The 16,266-nt window shown below is 42.6% G+C and overlaps 1 protein-coding gene across 1 annotated transcript in view; it reads left to right on the top strand.

Annotated features, from left to right (window-relative positions):
* Positions 1-16,266, top strand: part of SCLT1 (sodium channel and clathrin linker 1) — a 128,154-nt gene that overhangs the window by 20,711 nt on the left and 91,177 nt on the right. Inside the window, exons 3-6 of the mRNA XM_075287538.1 lie at positions 1,030-1,088; positions 4,283-4,338; positions 4,632-4,704; positions 4,951-5,006. Of these exons, the coding sequence (XP_075143639.1) occupies positions 1,030-1,088; positions 4,283-4,338; positions 4,632-4,704; positions 4,951-5,006 (244 nt within the window). The remainder of the gene's footprint in view (positions 1-1,029; positions 1,089-4,282; positions 4,339-4,631; positions 4,705-4,950; positions 5,007-16,266) is intronic.

Genomic DNA, 16,266 nt, shown 5'->3' with positions numbered 1-16,266 from the left:
TTGGCGTGATGAAGCAGTGCTGAATGTGTGTGCTTAGCACACACATTCAGCTCTACTTCATCGGGCTAATAGAATGCATTGGCCAGTGCTGATTGGCCAGAGTACGGAATTCGGCCAATCAGCGCTGGCCAATGCATTCTATTAGCCCGATGAAGCAGTGCTGAATGTGTGTGCTTAGCACACACATTCAGCTCTACTTCATCGGGCTAATAGAATGCATTGGCCAGCGCTGATTGGCCAGAGTACGGAATTCGGCCAATCAGCGCTGGCTCTGCTGGAGGAGGCGGAGTCTAAGGTCGGACCTGAATGGAGACTGGTGTGGAGCGATCTTAGACTCCGCCTCCTCCAGCAGAGCCAGCGCTGATTGGTCGAGTTCCGTACTCTGGCCAATCAGCACTGGCCAATGCATTTCTATGGGGAAAAGTTAGCTTGCGAAAATCGCAAACTGACAGGGATTTCCATGAAATAAAGTGACTTTTATGCCCCCAGACATGCTTCCCCTGCTGTCCCAGTGTCATTCCAGGGTGTTGGTATCATTTCCTGGGGTGTCATAGTGGACTTGGTGACCCTCCAGACACGAATTTGGGTTTCCCCCTTAACGAGTTTATGTTCCCCATAGACTATAATGGGGTTCGAAACCCACTCGAACAGTGAGCGGCTGTTCGAATCGAATTTCGAACCTCGAACATTTTAGTGTTCGCTCATCTCTAATAATCACATGACGCTTATGGACATACACAGAAACAACTTACAAAATACACCAGTGTAAAATTGGACAATTATTATGGGGCTACTACACAAACATAAAATGTAATATACCCGTGCGCAGCCGGGTCCTCCCTCTAGTTACTTATATTTGCAAAAATCTTTAACTTTTAATTATCTACAAACTTAAAAATAATTATGTACATGGGAATACCCCTTTAAGTAAAGTTTTGTTAATTTATAAGTAACATTGTATAAACGTATATGTAATAACCAATTCACTTATATCTTCTATTTTCTATAATATATATGTTTTATTTCTAGTACAAAGATTAAGAGAAAAACTCAAGCAGTATGAAGAAAAGGACTTTTCTGAACATGAGGTATTACAGGGGTTTGTTCACAATTATGCAGTTTATCTTTACATATTTGGCAACCATCACCTTTAATTTTAGTTCATTGTTCTGTCCCATTTTAGGATCGGAACAATGGACTGAAAAACTAATATAATTCTAGATGCAGATAGAAAACATTCTGTCTGTATTGGCTATCATTCATTGCACTGCAAAAAACAAGAATCTTTCTCCAACCCACAGTAGGGTTCTAAACAAATCATGCATATAGATCCCAGGGCCCAACAATACGATCCAAAATAACAAGGGAACAATTATATGAAACAGGCATATGAGATATTGTCGTTCAAACCCCAAGGTTTGTAAGTTTTCAGTAAAAACGTCCATCTCGCTTCAATCTGCAACAATTTTTGTTCACCTCCCGTCAGGTACAGCTGAACCAACTCAATCCCCTGAAATTTTAACAATGGTGTGTTGCCACCATGGGCATCACAAAAATGACGTGCAATGGGGGTATCCTCCTGGCGGCCCATATCATTAACGGGGTCCTATCATACAAACGCTTTTTTTCTTAGTAACACGTCGGAAAAGCCTTAAGAGAGGCTATTTTTCGCCTACCTTTCGTTGTCTACTCCATACCACCATTGCCTGAAATCCCGTACAATACTGTGGAAGCAGCCATTTTCTCGTCGCCTGTGGGCATGCATATTCTGCTCTGCCCAAGGCCTAGAAGTCTGAAACCTGCGCTGGAAGAAAAGGATGAAGAGGACGTTGCTGACGAAGATGGAGGCGGCTCTGGGGAGAGTTCTCTCGCAGCATTGGGGACATCCCCAGTGCTGTTTGAGTGCTGGGGCCCGCCCCCAGTGCTGCGAGAGAACTCATTTGCATACCAATGAAAACCGGGATTTCTTCCGAACGGTGGTGTGGAGAAGACAACGAAAGGTAGGAGAAGAATAGCTTTTCTTAAGGCTATTCTGACGTTACTCAGAAAAAAAAAAGCGTTTGTATGATAGGATACCTTTAATGTGATCTCTGATCCGCCTGCAGAACTCACAGATAGTTTTACCTACATATTGAGTCCCGCAGGATGAACAGGTCACCTGGCTGAGGAAACCAGGTGAGATATACACCCCATCCACCACTTTACCATAATAAAAATACAGTGAGAACATAAAAAAACAAAACCCAAAACTTTGTACTATCCCTTTACCGTTCTGTTATTGGTGATGATTTTAATTCCTACATGGTTACTTTTTTTTTTTTTACATAGATGAATACTCCACCTTAAGCTACTGTTGTTCATAATGAATTAAATAACCAATTATTCTCATATAATTATCACTGCTTTTATTTACCAGCTAAGATCCCCCTATACCCATATTCTATACTGAATGGTAGCATGAGAGTAACATAATCAACACATTTCTACAAGAACACTATGCCAAGATCAAAGGCAATAAAAACAAAATAGATTTTGAGAGAGATATATATAGATAAAGGAGTCTGGAATGGGTTACAAAACTCAGACTCTTGGATGCCATGAAACCACAGTGAGACTCATTATCTCCATATGGAGAAGAATTGGAACGGTAAATATTCCCAGGAGTAAATGGTCTGCCAATGTACTCCAAGCCTCAACGAGAACTCGTGCATAAAATGAAAAACCATCCCAGAAGAACATCCACACAACAGGCTCCTCTCCAGCTCTGTGTGTCGTTTAGTTTTTAGTCCAAAGCCCTGTGCTGATTACTTTTCAAATCTATCTAAATAGGGTTCCTCTCTCCATTATTGTGTGATATACAGGTCTAGATCCCCTACATGTCAGGGAACTTACGCCATATAATTTCAACTCGATAATAAATCAGTCTTCAGTAAACTCCCTAGTGCCACCCAGTGGTGCCTGTAGGCAGCCATAATAATATTATTTAAAGCAGAACCCCAGCTAAAACTTTTTTTTTTTTTTTTTCTTTCATTGAATAGAAAGCTTCCGACTTGTTTTTAACATTTCAGTTAACTGAGGTGGATGCCGACAGGGGTGCTCCATCCGCATCTTTCTTTCTGCCGACTTTTCCCATCATGGATCAGAACAGTACATTTGATTCAAGGCAGTGTGAACATATTCTAACTCTTATGTAGAAAGATGGAAGGAGGTTTCCAAGTGTTAGCTATTGTGACCAGAAAGTGAAATAAGGTTGTGTTTTTGGGGGGAGAGTGGTTGGAAGGGTGCTATATAAAGCTATAAGAGTCCCATCTCAGTTGGGGAAAAAACTTGGAACTAAAAACCCATAAATTCTAGTTTGCACTTTGTACCATCTCATTGAAATCTTGAAGATTAGTTTACACGTGAATAGGGTGTGGCGGAATTTGGTCCAGAAAAAAAAAAAGACTTCAGGAATTAGGAAGCTGTTTTTGGACACTGAGGCGGTTTTTGGTAAAAACCGCCTCAAATAACGTCAGGCAGTTTTTCCCTTCTGCACAGCGAATGGACCTTAAAAAACCGCAACGCGATTTCTGCCTCCCATTCACTTGTATTGATTTCCTGAGGCAGAATCCGCCTCAAGAAAGGTCACGTAGCTTCTTTTTTCCGCTAGCGGCAAAAAACGCTAGTGGAAGAACGAACACTAGCAGTCTATATAGACCACTTTTGTATGGAGGCAGATTCTGCGTCCAAATTCTGCCCCACTGGCCTCGTGTGAACGAGCCCTGACTTCAGATAGAGAAGTAACTGCATGTTATGGCGGCCATACAAATTACAAGGCCACTGTTTCTGTTCAGTAGTGGCTTGTTTCCCTCTACATACTGAAAGCATACACCTAGTCAGCAGAATGTATGAGAAATGTGCTACCTGGCTTGTTTTTGTATTGCATTAGGACAATTGCCTGTTCCCTTAGACTGGCACTTTTTCCTTTTGTGACCTTTGCTGTCTTAATTTGGACTTTAATGGCTGAACAAGCGTACGGTCGACAACTATCTAGGGTGTATGACAAGCTTTATTCTATATAATTTTTCTTTCCAAGGTTCACCTTGTCTGAAATTCTGTTTTGTCAGAAGATCAGAAACCTTTACCTGTGAGCCTGACACTTTCTCAAACCACTATATAATGGCTTCCCCACTGTACACTGAGTGGTATCGCTATCTACATCTGCCATTGTACATATACACACAGGTTAATATGACAGCCAGCACTGTATATTTCAATTCTTATGTTTCTTTGGCTTTTTTAGATGCCTGGCAATGTGAGGAATTATGAGAGCGCATCTTCTAGTCGAGCTGAGAAAAGGTAAGTGCATAAACTGATTATAGGATACGAGAATGCTAATGTTACAAGTCAGAAAACGCTCTTGCATTTTGCACTCGGCTGCTTTATTTGTAATTGAAGATGAACATTTGGCAAAAATGGCGCATTTTAGATATTCTTTGGTACTATAAATAACATTCGTATATCAAGGTAGATTTATGAAAACTGACAAAATTAACCAGCAGTGTATTAGTCACAGGTCATTCCTAAATCCATCAAATCTGTTGGATATAACCTCTTCTCGCATATTATGCAAATCTGTTTCTTTCTTCTAGAAATGCAGATTTTCTAATTGGGGAGTTTGACAAATACAGTGAGGAAATGAGCAGCCAACTCCATTTATACCAGGTATCTGCATGTCTATCTATCTATCTATCTATCTATCTATCTATCTATCTATCTATCCCCAAATTCTTCCATCCCTTCCTTCTTTTAGCCCTCCATCCATCTATCTTTCTGACCTGTCATTATATCTGCCTGCATTCAGTGAAGATAAATGAACAGCATTGAAAAGCTTGAAATGGCTTTTGTGCTATTTATTTTTGTTTTCTTCTCCTTTTAACACTCGCTTTTTGTTTCTTCTTTTTTAAAAAGGCTGAAATGGCTGAAATGAGGTTAAAGCTAGAAAGCATTGTAAAGGAAAATGAGACGTAAGTAATTTGTCATTGCCTCATCATATTTATTCCCTTCCTTTCTTATGCAGTTTAGTCTTGCTCACTGCTACATATGGATTCTCTCTGTCTCTGAAAGGCCATCCCACCATTAAATATTATGTTTCTCTTTTTACTTATGCAAAACCTAAGAGTATGTTCACACGACGGAAAATGAAGTGGAATCTCGCACCAAATTAGGCCCAGATGAAAGGGCCTAATCAGGAGGGAGTCTCGAGCCGCAGATGGAATCCGTGGCAAGATCGCAGCAGGACGCTCCTTTTTTTCCGTGTCCTGCTGCGATCTCTGCTTCCCATTGGAAACAAGCTATGTGCTACCTGGCTTGTTTTTATATTGCATTAGGACAGTTGCCTATTCCCTTAAACTGGCACCATTGAAAACAATGGGAGCATTGAAATGGGACCATTGGGGGAGAGGCATGGGACCATTGAAAACAATGGGAGGCGTGGATTCCAGGAGGAATGTAATCCGGATTTGGGGGTCAAATCCACCCCTAAATGTGTGCCAAATTCCTCTGTGTAAAAACAATCTAAGAATTTTCAATCTGAATTATTTACAAAAAAATCTTCTAGATTTTATTTTCCCATCTTTTTTGGTATTGGAGGACACCTATAATATTTCTTTCTTAGGGGATTCCTAGCATTTTTATCAAAAGAGAAAAATATGCACATACTTATAAATCACTGTAATAGGCACATACCTAAATCAGACCCCAAAATTAAGTATTCATTTACCTGTTTTCACTCCTAGGCTTTGTACAGGGCCCTGCACATACAGTGTTGGCCAAAAGTATTGGCACCCCTGCAATTCTGTCAGATAATACTCATTTTCTTCCAGAAAATGATTGCAATCACAAATTCTTTGGTATTATTATCTTCATTTAATTTGTCTTCAATGGAAAACCACAAAAAGAATTGTCAAAAAGCCAAATTGGATATAATTCCACAGCAAACATAAAAAAGGTGGTGGACAAAAGTATTGGCACCATTTGAAAAATCATGTGATGCTTCTCTAATTTGTGTAATTAACACCTGTTACTTACCTGAGGCACCTAACAGGTAGTGGCAATAACTAAATCACACTTGCAGCCAGTTGAAATGGATTAAAGTTGACTCAACCTCTGTCCTGTATCCTTGTGTGTACCACAATGAGCATGGAGAAAAGAAAGAAGACCAAAGAACGGTCAGGACTTGAGAAGCAAAATTGTGAGGAAGCATGAGCAATCTCAAGGCTACAAGTCCATCTCCAAAGACTTGAATGTTCCTGTGTCTACCGTGCACAGTGTCATCAAGAAGTTTAAAGCACATGGCACTGTGGCTAACCTACCAGGATGTGGACGGAAGAGAAAAATTGATGAGAGATTTCAACGCAAGATTGTGTGGATGGTGGATAAAGAACCTTGACTAACATCCAAACAAGTTCAAGCTGCCCTGCAGTCCGAGGGTACAACAGTGTCAACCCGTACTATCTGTCGGCGTCTGAAAGAAAAGGGACTGTATGGTAGGATACCCAGGAAGACCCCACTTCGTACCCAGAGACATAAAAAAGCCAGGCTGGAGTTTGCCAAAACTTACCTGAGAAAGCCAAAAACGTTTTGGAAGAATGTTCTCTGGTCAGATGAGACAAAAGTAGAGCTTTTTGGGAAAAGGCATCAACATAGAGTTTACAGGGAAAAAAAGAGGCCTTCAAAGAAAAGATCACGGTCCCTACAGTCAAACATGGCGGAGGTTCCCTGATGTTTTGGGGTTGCTTTGCTGCTTCTGGCACTGGACTGCTTGACTGTGTGCATGGCATTATGAAGTCTGAAGACTACCAACAAATTTTGCAGCATAATGTAGGGCCCCGTGTGAGAAAGCTGGGTCTCCCTCAGAGGTCATGGGTCTTCCAGCAGGACAATGACCCAAAACACACTTCAAAAAGCACTAGAAAATGGTTTGAGAGAAAGCACTGGAGACTTCTAAAGTGGCCAGCAATGAGTCCAGCTCTGAATCCCATAGAACACCTGTGAAGAGATCTTAAAATGGCAGTTTGGAGAAGGCCCCCTTCACATCTCAGGGACCTGGAGCAGTTTACCAAAGGAGAATGGTCTAAAATTCCAGCAGAGCATTGTAAGAAACTCATTGATGGTTACCGGAAGCGGTTGTTCGCAGTTATTTTGTCTAAAGGTTGTGCTATCAAGTATTAGGCTGAGGGGGCCAATACTTTTGTCCGGACCATTTTTGGAGTTTTGTGTAAAATGATCAATGATTTGACTTTTTTTCATTCTCTTTTGTGTTTTTTCATTGCAAACAAAATAAATGAAGATATTAATACCAAAGAGTTTGTGCTTGTAATCATTTTCTGGAAGAAACTGAGTATTATCTGAAAGAATTGCAGGGGGGGCAATACTTTTGGCCAACACTGTAGGTTCACTTACCTGTTTCAGGATGTTGAATGTGAAACAGAACACAATGTCCTGATGCTAGGTGCCTTGCTATGTTGCAACTGTACAAAACCAGGGTATTCCAGTTGGAAAACATTAACATAGTTAATGCGGTTACATATTTACATATTCTGGTGCCCCCGCTGTTTCTTTTGATATTTTTTCAGAATGTTGAGCTCCATGCCTCTCCTAAAGCCATCCAATATAGGACTAAGCTATTGAGCATTTCTCCCACTGAGCACAGGACAGCAAATTTACTAATAGTGATTTAGTTTTAAAGGGGCTCTATCACTGGGAAAAGTCATTTTTATCTAAACACGTGCTTGCATAGGCTTTAGAAAGGCTATTCCACACTTACCTTTTGTATGTAGATTGCTTCAGTGGTCTCTGAATAAGTCCGTTTTTATTCATATGCTAATGAGCCTCCAGCCAGTACAGGAAGTTCCCAGCAGCCTCCTCTCTCCCATTATCTTCTATGTGTGTGAAGCAAACAGGAAGCGAGTCATCATCAGCAGCAGGAGCCGTCTCCCATAGAAGACAATAGGAGAGGTGTGCACCTTCTATGTGCACTAGTCTAATTAGCATATGAATATAAACAGACTTATTCAGAAACCAGTGAGGCAATCTACATACAAAAGGTAGGTGTGAAATAGACTTTCTAAGGGCTATGCAAAGGTGTGATTAGTTAAAAATGACTTTTCCTAGTGATAGAGCCCCTTTAAACAGTGCAGCTGTAGACTAGATGTTCTGGAAGGGAGTCTATCAGCAGTAAAATACGCATCAAACTAATCAGAGTACCTTTATTCTGCATTGAAACTCCCTTTTCATGAAAATCATGATTTTATTCTAATGCAACTTAGCTTGTAAGGGCTTTAAAGGAAGTTAGTCCCCCCCCCCCAACTGCCACCCAGCTTTTCATCTGCCACCCCTTTTCATCTAATTTGCAGAAGACTAAAACATTGATCCCCATGAAAATGAGGCTGCAAGCTGAAATGCGAAAGATGTCTATGGAAAGTTTAGAAGCTACCCCGAAAAGTACTACCAATTGTTTGATACCGATTTTCCTGCTGACAGACTCCTTTTAAACTGCACCAGAAGTGTCTGTTGCTGTTTTGATAAATCTGGCTTATTGTTAGAGTGCCTTGTCTAACATGACACCACTTTATTAGTTAGCTTCAAAGTTCATAGCATGTTTTTCAGGCCAGGCCTCTTTTTCATAGAATACACAGGGTATAGGGACTGGACTGAGTTACGTACACTGACAAAATTCCCTATCAAACTGAATAAAATGTAACTTTTATTTCAAACTGCATGCTAAAAACGTAGACCCAAATAAAAAACAAAAACAAAAGGTAGAGAGGTAGTGCTCATAGAGACAGCTTGCTGAGTAGTGTGACAGTGGGCAATGTCCCTCTATACACAATATCTTGCCTTCACTGTCCCTACAGTGGTGAATTTTTTTTGTTGTTGTTGACTAAGCCAATTGAGTCTAATAATTCAACAGTTTTCTCAAACACCATCAGAGAGTAGCCATAGTTTAAGACTGACTAGAATGAGTTTGCAGTTTCTAACGATTATACAGTATTAGTAAATCTGCCCCATAGTGTGAAAAAATCAAGAGAACACCACATATTCCATCTATATAACAGCAGTCTTTATAGGACATTTTTTTTATGTTTTCAATTTGGATTTGTTGTTAATATCAGATTGATGGGGTTCTGATACCTGACTCTCCCACCGATCAGTTCAGCTGTATTGTATCCCAATATATGAACCTTAGATTAGCTTTCAGGACTATGTGCAATATCTCATTTTATATTTTTCTTCCAATTATTCTGTTCTTGGTAGTATCCCCTTTCTCACGCACACACTCTATCAGAGCGGTCGTCCACATCCCATTTGACCAGCGTTCTATTCCATGCTGGCTTTCTACTCCAGGTACTAGCCATGAGTCACATTTTTTCACTGTTGTGAATAGTTACTCAATAATGCTCAAGCCTTCACCAAATAGATCCAACTCCTCCAATTATCAGCTCCCTGAAATTTAGTTTTTTTATTTAAAAACAACAACAACAACAACAAAAAAAACTATTGAGATTAAATAAAAATAGATGTAGAAAAAACCCAAGATTTTCATTTTTTGGAAAATCGCCCCAATCCCCAGATCCAAATTTTGCTTAGCAGTGATGGGTGTGGATTGTGCAATGCTCAGTCCTTGACTTTTTCTACTGTGTTGGTGTACTTTTATTTGTTGTATTTTCCTCCTCTTTATTGCCTGAGTGGCGGCAGCTTGTTGGATTCATCTTGACTTTTCCAATCCAATTTTTCACTCTCCTTAGTTGTCTCTCCAGAACTGATTGTCTTACTCACATTTTTCACTCTACTTTTGACTGTTTTGGCACTGGGCTTTGTTTTCTAACTTTACCAGCGCGGTGAGGAACGCCCCCTCCCCTCCTGGTAGTACTTGTCCATCCCCTCTCACAGTACAGGGCTATAGATGCTACTGTGAGGAAGGGCGTTCCTGACTGACTGTCAGAAACACCCTTCTGACAGTGAAGACCTACGAGCTACGATACCGATAACTCTTCACCTGGGGCACAGAACGAGAAAGCCGATGTATTACACCGCATGTGCCCTAGATGGTGAAATGTCCTCTTTACAAGAATGGGAAATACAAAGGAAGTATGTGTACCCTTCTCTTATGCTGAATCCACTCCCTTCTTTGGCAAAAATAATCAAAGCAAAATCTGCAACAAAAATGAGGTTTTTTCCCCAATATGTGGCCTCAGTCTAACAGGTCTTAGTATTTCATTATAATAGAAAAACCATGACATTCACTTCTGTGTTTTTTTTTTTTTTTTTTGAATGCTGGAATCACATGGGGTATATTGAAATACACATAATCCAATTTCAATTATAGAGGAAATACATGAAACAGATCAATAATAGCACAATGTTTTGGTCAGAAAATGACCTTTCTTATGTACAATTTGTGAGTGTGACAGGCAATATGGTAACTGCTGGGTTGGAGACCCCTTCCACAGAGCACCATGAAAAGGAGAGTGTGGGACCAGTGCTATTAAAAGATCTTTCTGGAAAGGGGTCAGAGGACTGGAGAAGGAGCCATTGGGCAGTCAGATGTATTAGACAAGAAATGGCATTTTGCAGCTTGAATATTCATTACAATGTACATAGACATACAATTTGGACTAAACAAAGCAAAATTTTAATTTAAGCCCAATTACAAAAATGACTTTTTTTTTTTTTTTTTTGCCCACAATACATACAATTCAAGATTTAAAAAAAAAAATCTGCAAAGGTACATAGCCTTAACATTCCTGTAGACCTGCAAATAACTTCCACAAAGCTGTGACCTATTCTTAAAATATGCTATAACACTAAAGTAGAGGTGGGTTGCATGTGTCATTGTGACATCTATGTCACCAGGTTTACATAATGACCAAAATATAGCCTTTAGTTCTCAGCGCACGTTCTTCTCTGCTAATGTCTTGGCTATGTTACCAGCTGTTCTCACATGAATGTATCGCTCAGAACACCAAGCTGTTTAACTCGGCAAGGTGGCAATTTTAAAGAAATGAGGTGGCAGACGGTACTAAAACTTATTCCAAGTCTTTTGTATATTTCCACCTGTTGACTCATGACTCTGTCATCATACTTTTGGAGGCAGAAATGATGGACTAGAGCTAAACCAAGTATCAGCAGTGTTCTGCAGATATTCTTGCTGGTCAGACATGGCAGGAAGGAGCAAGTCACTGTGCCGATGCCTGTAATTGTCCTGTTATAGGTAGGTGACAGGCTGCTATTACATGTTCTAGGACATCTTGCATAAATGCAGCTTTCACGTTGTAGCTCTTCACTAGTTCATTACTGTTTAAACAAAAGATCAAGGTCATCTATTGAGAATTTCATAAAATTCTTTAACATAGTTTCTTCAAATGGATGTACTAACTGGTAGTATAAAGTATATAAAGGTATATAACTTATGTGCTACACATATGCTGTATTTGTTGTCTAATTTATATAATGTAGTCTAACAAATCAAAGTTACAAAAAATCTGACAACGGGAGGGAGCGGCTTATGCATTTTCAGCAAATTTCGAGTTCCATCCGTATTCTTAGAAGCCCATAATCGACTGGAGGACTGCCCAGTCAACATCATCAGCTTCCTCAGATCCTGTTGATACCAGTCCAATCCATGGGAGTGCTATATCAAATTTCAGCCTATCATGCTGGATCTGCAACCTACATTCCTAATGACAGCTGGGCTCTGCACCTTGCAGTGGTGGCAGTTTTCTCTGTTGGACATCAGAGATCTAGCAGGCATTAATGAAAGGAGCCGTCATGCCCTGCGGCACACTATGGAGCCGATAAACACTTGCCTGAATTCTTGGCTTAGGCTGCCCTTGTGTATCTTCATATACACATATAGTAGATTTGGTGAGATGGGCCACTGCGGGGCATTATATTGTATAGGATCACTAAGGAGGCATTATACTGTATTAGATGGTGTAATGATGCACCACATTTATACAACAAGAGTCACTTTGCAAATTGTGCTTCTTTTCTAAATGTAAACTAAATATTAAGATTAGAGCTTGTATGCACTACCAGCGGTGTACTCAGCTGTGAAACAGTATATACTTCCAAGCGTAATCCATTTTCACACACCCCTCATCGACTCAGGTGTATGAAGGATCCATGAAAACGGGCCAAGAAATAACAAATACTTTTATTCAATGGAACGGACGCACGGATCATAAAAAGAAAAAGTTGTATGAATAGATCCATTGATTTCACTGGGGCATGTTCTATCTGTGAAACCCTGTTCTGTTACTAAGCTCTTAAGATGAGTTCACAACGTATTTAGCGAATTTGTTTAAGGGATACGCTGGAAAACCAATGCCAATGTTAGAGTTCATTATTACAAGAAAAATGTATCCGTTGCTTGTCTTTTCTTTTTTTTTTTTTTTTTTTTTTTTTGTCAAAAGCGTGGTAGAATTTGCTATATTATCTGCCAAGAAAAACAGACATCAACACATACGTTTTTAAAACATTGAACTCCATGTAAAACAAAGCCCTTCTGTTAGCCTCTATTTTTAGGCCCGCTAAAACTGAGATGTGATGTGAACATATCCTTTTGTTATTTTTCTCCAAAGTAGCTTATATTTTTTGCTTATTTATTATGTTATGCGTTAAAAGATTCTGTACTTTGCTACATTTTTAACCAAAGCACACCTTAGAAGCCAATGTTCTTCTCCCATGTGTCATGTCCTTTTATTCCATTATAACATGAGTAGATGATACAAAACTGCAGTAGGCAGGCCCTGTAGAGACATCCTACCCCCAAATATATTATGAGCTTAAAGCAATTTTAGTACAAGTGTATATAAAGACCATTACAAAACTGACTGGTGTATACGAGTAATGACTCTAATTTCTTGCATATTTCACTGGGGGACACAGCACCTTCGGTATAGACATGGTCACTAGGAGGCAGACACTAGGAAAAAGAAGGCAGTTGGCTCCGCAAACAGTCTATACCAGTCTTTCTCAAAGTGGGCGATAACGCCCCCTTGTGGGCACTGGAGGCCTATAGGGGGGCAGTAAAGGGCACAGAGAAGATTGGGGGGCGTTGAAGCGGTTTAGGGGGGCGATGGCTAATTTAAAGGGGTGGTATCATAACAATGATTCTATCTATACTGCTTGTTAATGTGGATTTAAGACTTTTCCTAAATACATTGCTTCAGCAAAACTGCTTTGTTTGTCCACTATCTTACTTTATTCACTTCATTATGGACACTAGCACCTGGCCCCCTGCTCATTGCTGAGGGAATATACCAAATGTATAGCACGTCTATTGGAGAAATAGGTATAACCCATCATAATTCAGTCCTACCTCCCCGGAAGAAGGCTTAGCGTGCTGAAACGTGCGTCGGGCTGACAAACAGACACTAGGTGTTCTTGCCTTACATCACAGTGATTCTATATGGGTAAGATGGCATATTTCTTCTTGATGTAGACCTATTCTTATTGTATTTTACATTATGTGTGCATTATACCTGCGGCTCTGCCTCCCTGATGACAATATGTTGTAAACATGGGTTTATCCCTGTTCCTGTTTCGGAAATACATATTGTTGGTCATTTTCTGACTTTATGTGGAATTAAGGAGAGTGTTCTTTCTGCAATCAGGATATTATGACTATATACATGCTTAGTCAATACTAGGAGAGTAGTTTAGCTGCATTCGGGTAGTGTGATTATTTAATAAATTGTTTGTGGAGGTTGCATCAGGTGTAGTTCATCTTACTATATATATATATGTGCAATACTATTTCACTAAGATTCATCTATGTGTACTGTTTTATACGGTGTTTTGCATCTGTCCAGTATATGTGTATTTCTCTATATTGATGTATATAATTTTTAACATTGTGTTAATAAAGGTATATATTTTTTATACTTGAACCTGTAGTTGGATATGTTGAGTGTCGATAAACCATCTGGCCTGTTCCAGTTTTGTGTTTGTATATCATTGCTGAGGGAGCCACATGACATAGCTCCCTGCTGTGTGGGGGGAGAGAGGGGGGGGGGGCTGAGTGTACGGAGCCAGCCTGTGTCTGCACCACACATACACATCACCTAGCTAGGGCGGATCCAGGGCCGGGCAAGCCGGGCAACCGCCCGGGGCCCCGCTAAGCGCGGCCGGGACCTAACAAAAATGGTCCCGGTCGGCATGTCCCGACTCCAATTGAGCTCAGCGTTAAAGCAGGAGCTCACAGCTCCTGCTTTAAACGCCTATGTATTCGGCTCATTGGCGGTAGGACGCCGATGAGCTGAATGCATAGGCGTTTAAAGCCGGAGCTGTCACAGCTCAGCTCCTGCTTTAACGCTGAGCTCCAGCCTCCGGCATTTGTAGCCGCGATGTGATGACGTCATCACATCGCGGCTACAATATGTGTATGAGGGAGAGAGCTGCGAGGGAACGAGGAATGGTGAGTGTGTGTGTGTGAGTGAGAACGGCATGACACTGGGGCAGATGGAGGAGGGAGAACGGCATGGCACTGGGGCAGATGGAGGGGGAGAACGGCATGGCACTGGGGCAGATGGAGGGGGAGAACAGCATGACACTGGGGCAGATGAAGGGGGAGAACAGCATGACACTGGGGCAGATGGAGGGGGAGAACAGCATGACACTGGGGCAGATGGAGGGGGAGAGAACGGCATGACACTGGGGCAAATGAAGGGGGAGAGAACAGCATGACACTGGGGCAAATGAAGGGGGAGAGAACAGCATGACACTGGGGCAGATGGAGGGGGAGAACGGCATGACACTGGGGCAGATGAAGGGGGGAGAATGGCATGATACTGGGGCAGATGGAGGGGGAGAGAACAGCATGACACTGGGGCAGATGAAGGGGGGGAACGGCATGACACTGGGGCAGATGGAGGGGGAGAACGGCATGACACTGGGGCAGATGGAGGGGGAGAACGGCATGACACTGGGGCAGATGGAGGGGGAGAACGGCATGACACTGGGGCAGATGGAGGGGGAGAACGGCATGACACTGGGGCAGATGGAGGGGGAGAGAACGGCATGACACTGGGGCAGATGAAGGGGGGGGAATGGCATGACACTGGGGCAGATGGAGGGGGAGAGAACAGCATGACACTGGGGCAGATGGAGGGGGAGAGAACAGCATGACACTGGGGCAGATGGAGGGGGAGAACAGCATGACACTGGGGCAGATGGAGGGGGAGAGAACGGCATGACACTGGGGCAAATGAAGGGGGAGAACAGCATGACACTGGGGCAGATGGAGGGGGAGAACGGCATGACACTGGGGCAGATGGAGGGGGAGAGAACGGCATGACACTGGGGCAGATGGAGAGGGAGAACGGCATGACACTGAGGCAGATGAAGGGGGGAGAACGGCATGACACTGGGGCAGATGAAGGGGGGGGAATGGCATGACACTGGGGCAGATGGAGGGGGAGAGAACAGCATGACACTGGGGCAGATGGAGGGGGAGAGAACAGCATGACACTGGGGCAGATGGAGAGGGAGAACAGCATGACACTGGGGCAGATGGAGGGGGAGAGAACGGCATGACACTGGGGCAAATGAAGGGGGAGAGAACGGCATGACACTGGGGCAAATGAAGGGGGAGAGAACAGCATGACACTGGGGCAGATGGAGGGGGAGAACAGCATGACACTGGGGCAGATGAAGGGGGGAGAATGGCATGATACTGGGGCAGATGGAGGGGGAGAGAACAGCATGACACTGGGGCAGATGAAGGGGGGGAATGGCATGACACTGGGGCAGATGGAGGGGGAGAACAGCATGACACTGGGGCAGATGGAGGGGGAGAACAGCATGACACTGGGGCAGATGGAGGGGGAGAACAGCATGACACTGGGGCAGATGGAGGGGGAGAACGGCATGACACTGGGGCAGATGGAGGGGGGAGAATGGCATGATACTGGGGCAGATGGAGGGGGAGAGAACAGCATGACACTGGGGCAGATGAAGGGGGGGAATGGCATGACACTGGGGCAGATGGAGGGGGAGAACGGCATGACACTGGGGCAGATGAAGGGGGGGAATGGCATGACACTGGGGCAGATGGAGGGGGAGAGAACAACATGACACTGGGGCAGATGGAGGGGGAGAACGGCATGACACTGAGGCAGATGAAGGGGGGAGAACAGCATGACACTGGGGCAGATGAAGGGGGAGAGAACAGCATGACACTGGGGCAGATGAAGGGGGGAGAACGGCATGATACTGGGG

This window comes from Leptodactylus fuscus, chromosome 1, assembly GCF_031893055.1.
Source record: "Leptodactylus fuscus isolate aLepFus1 chromosome 1, aLepFus1.hap2, whole genome shotgun sequence".
Lineage (NCBI taxonomy): Eukaryota > Metazoa > Chordata > Amphibia > Anura > Leptodactylidae > Leptodactylus > Leptodactylus fuscus.
Note: the sequence above shows the minus strand (reverse complement) of the source record. Positions and strands in the feature narration are given on the sequence as shown.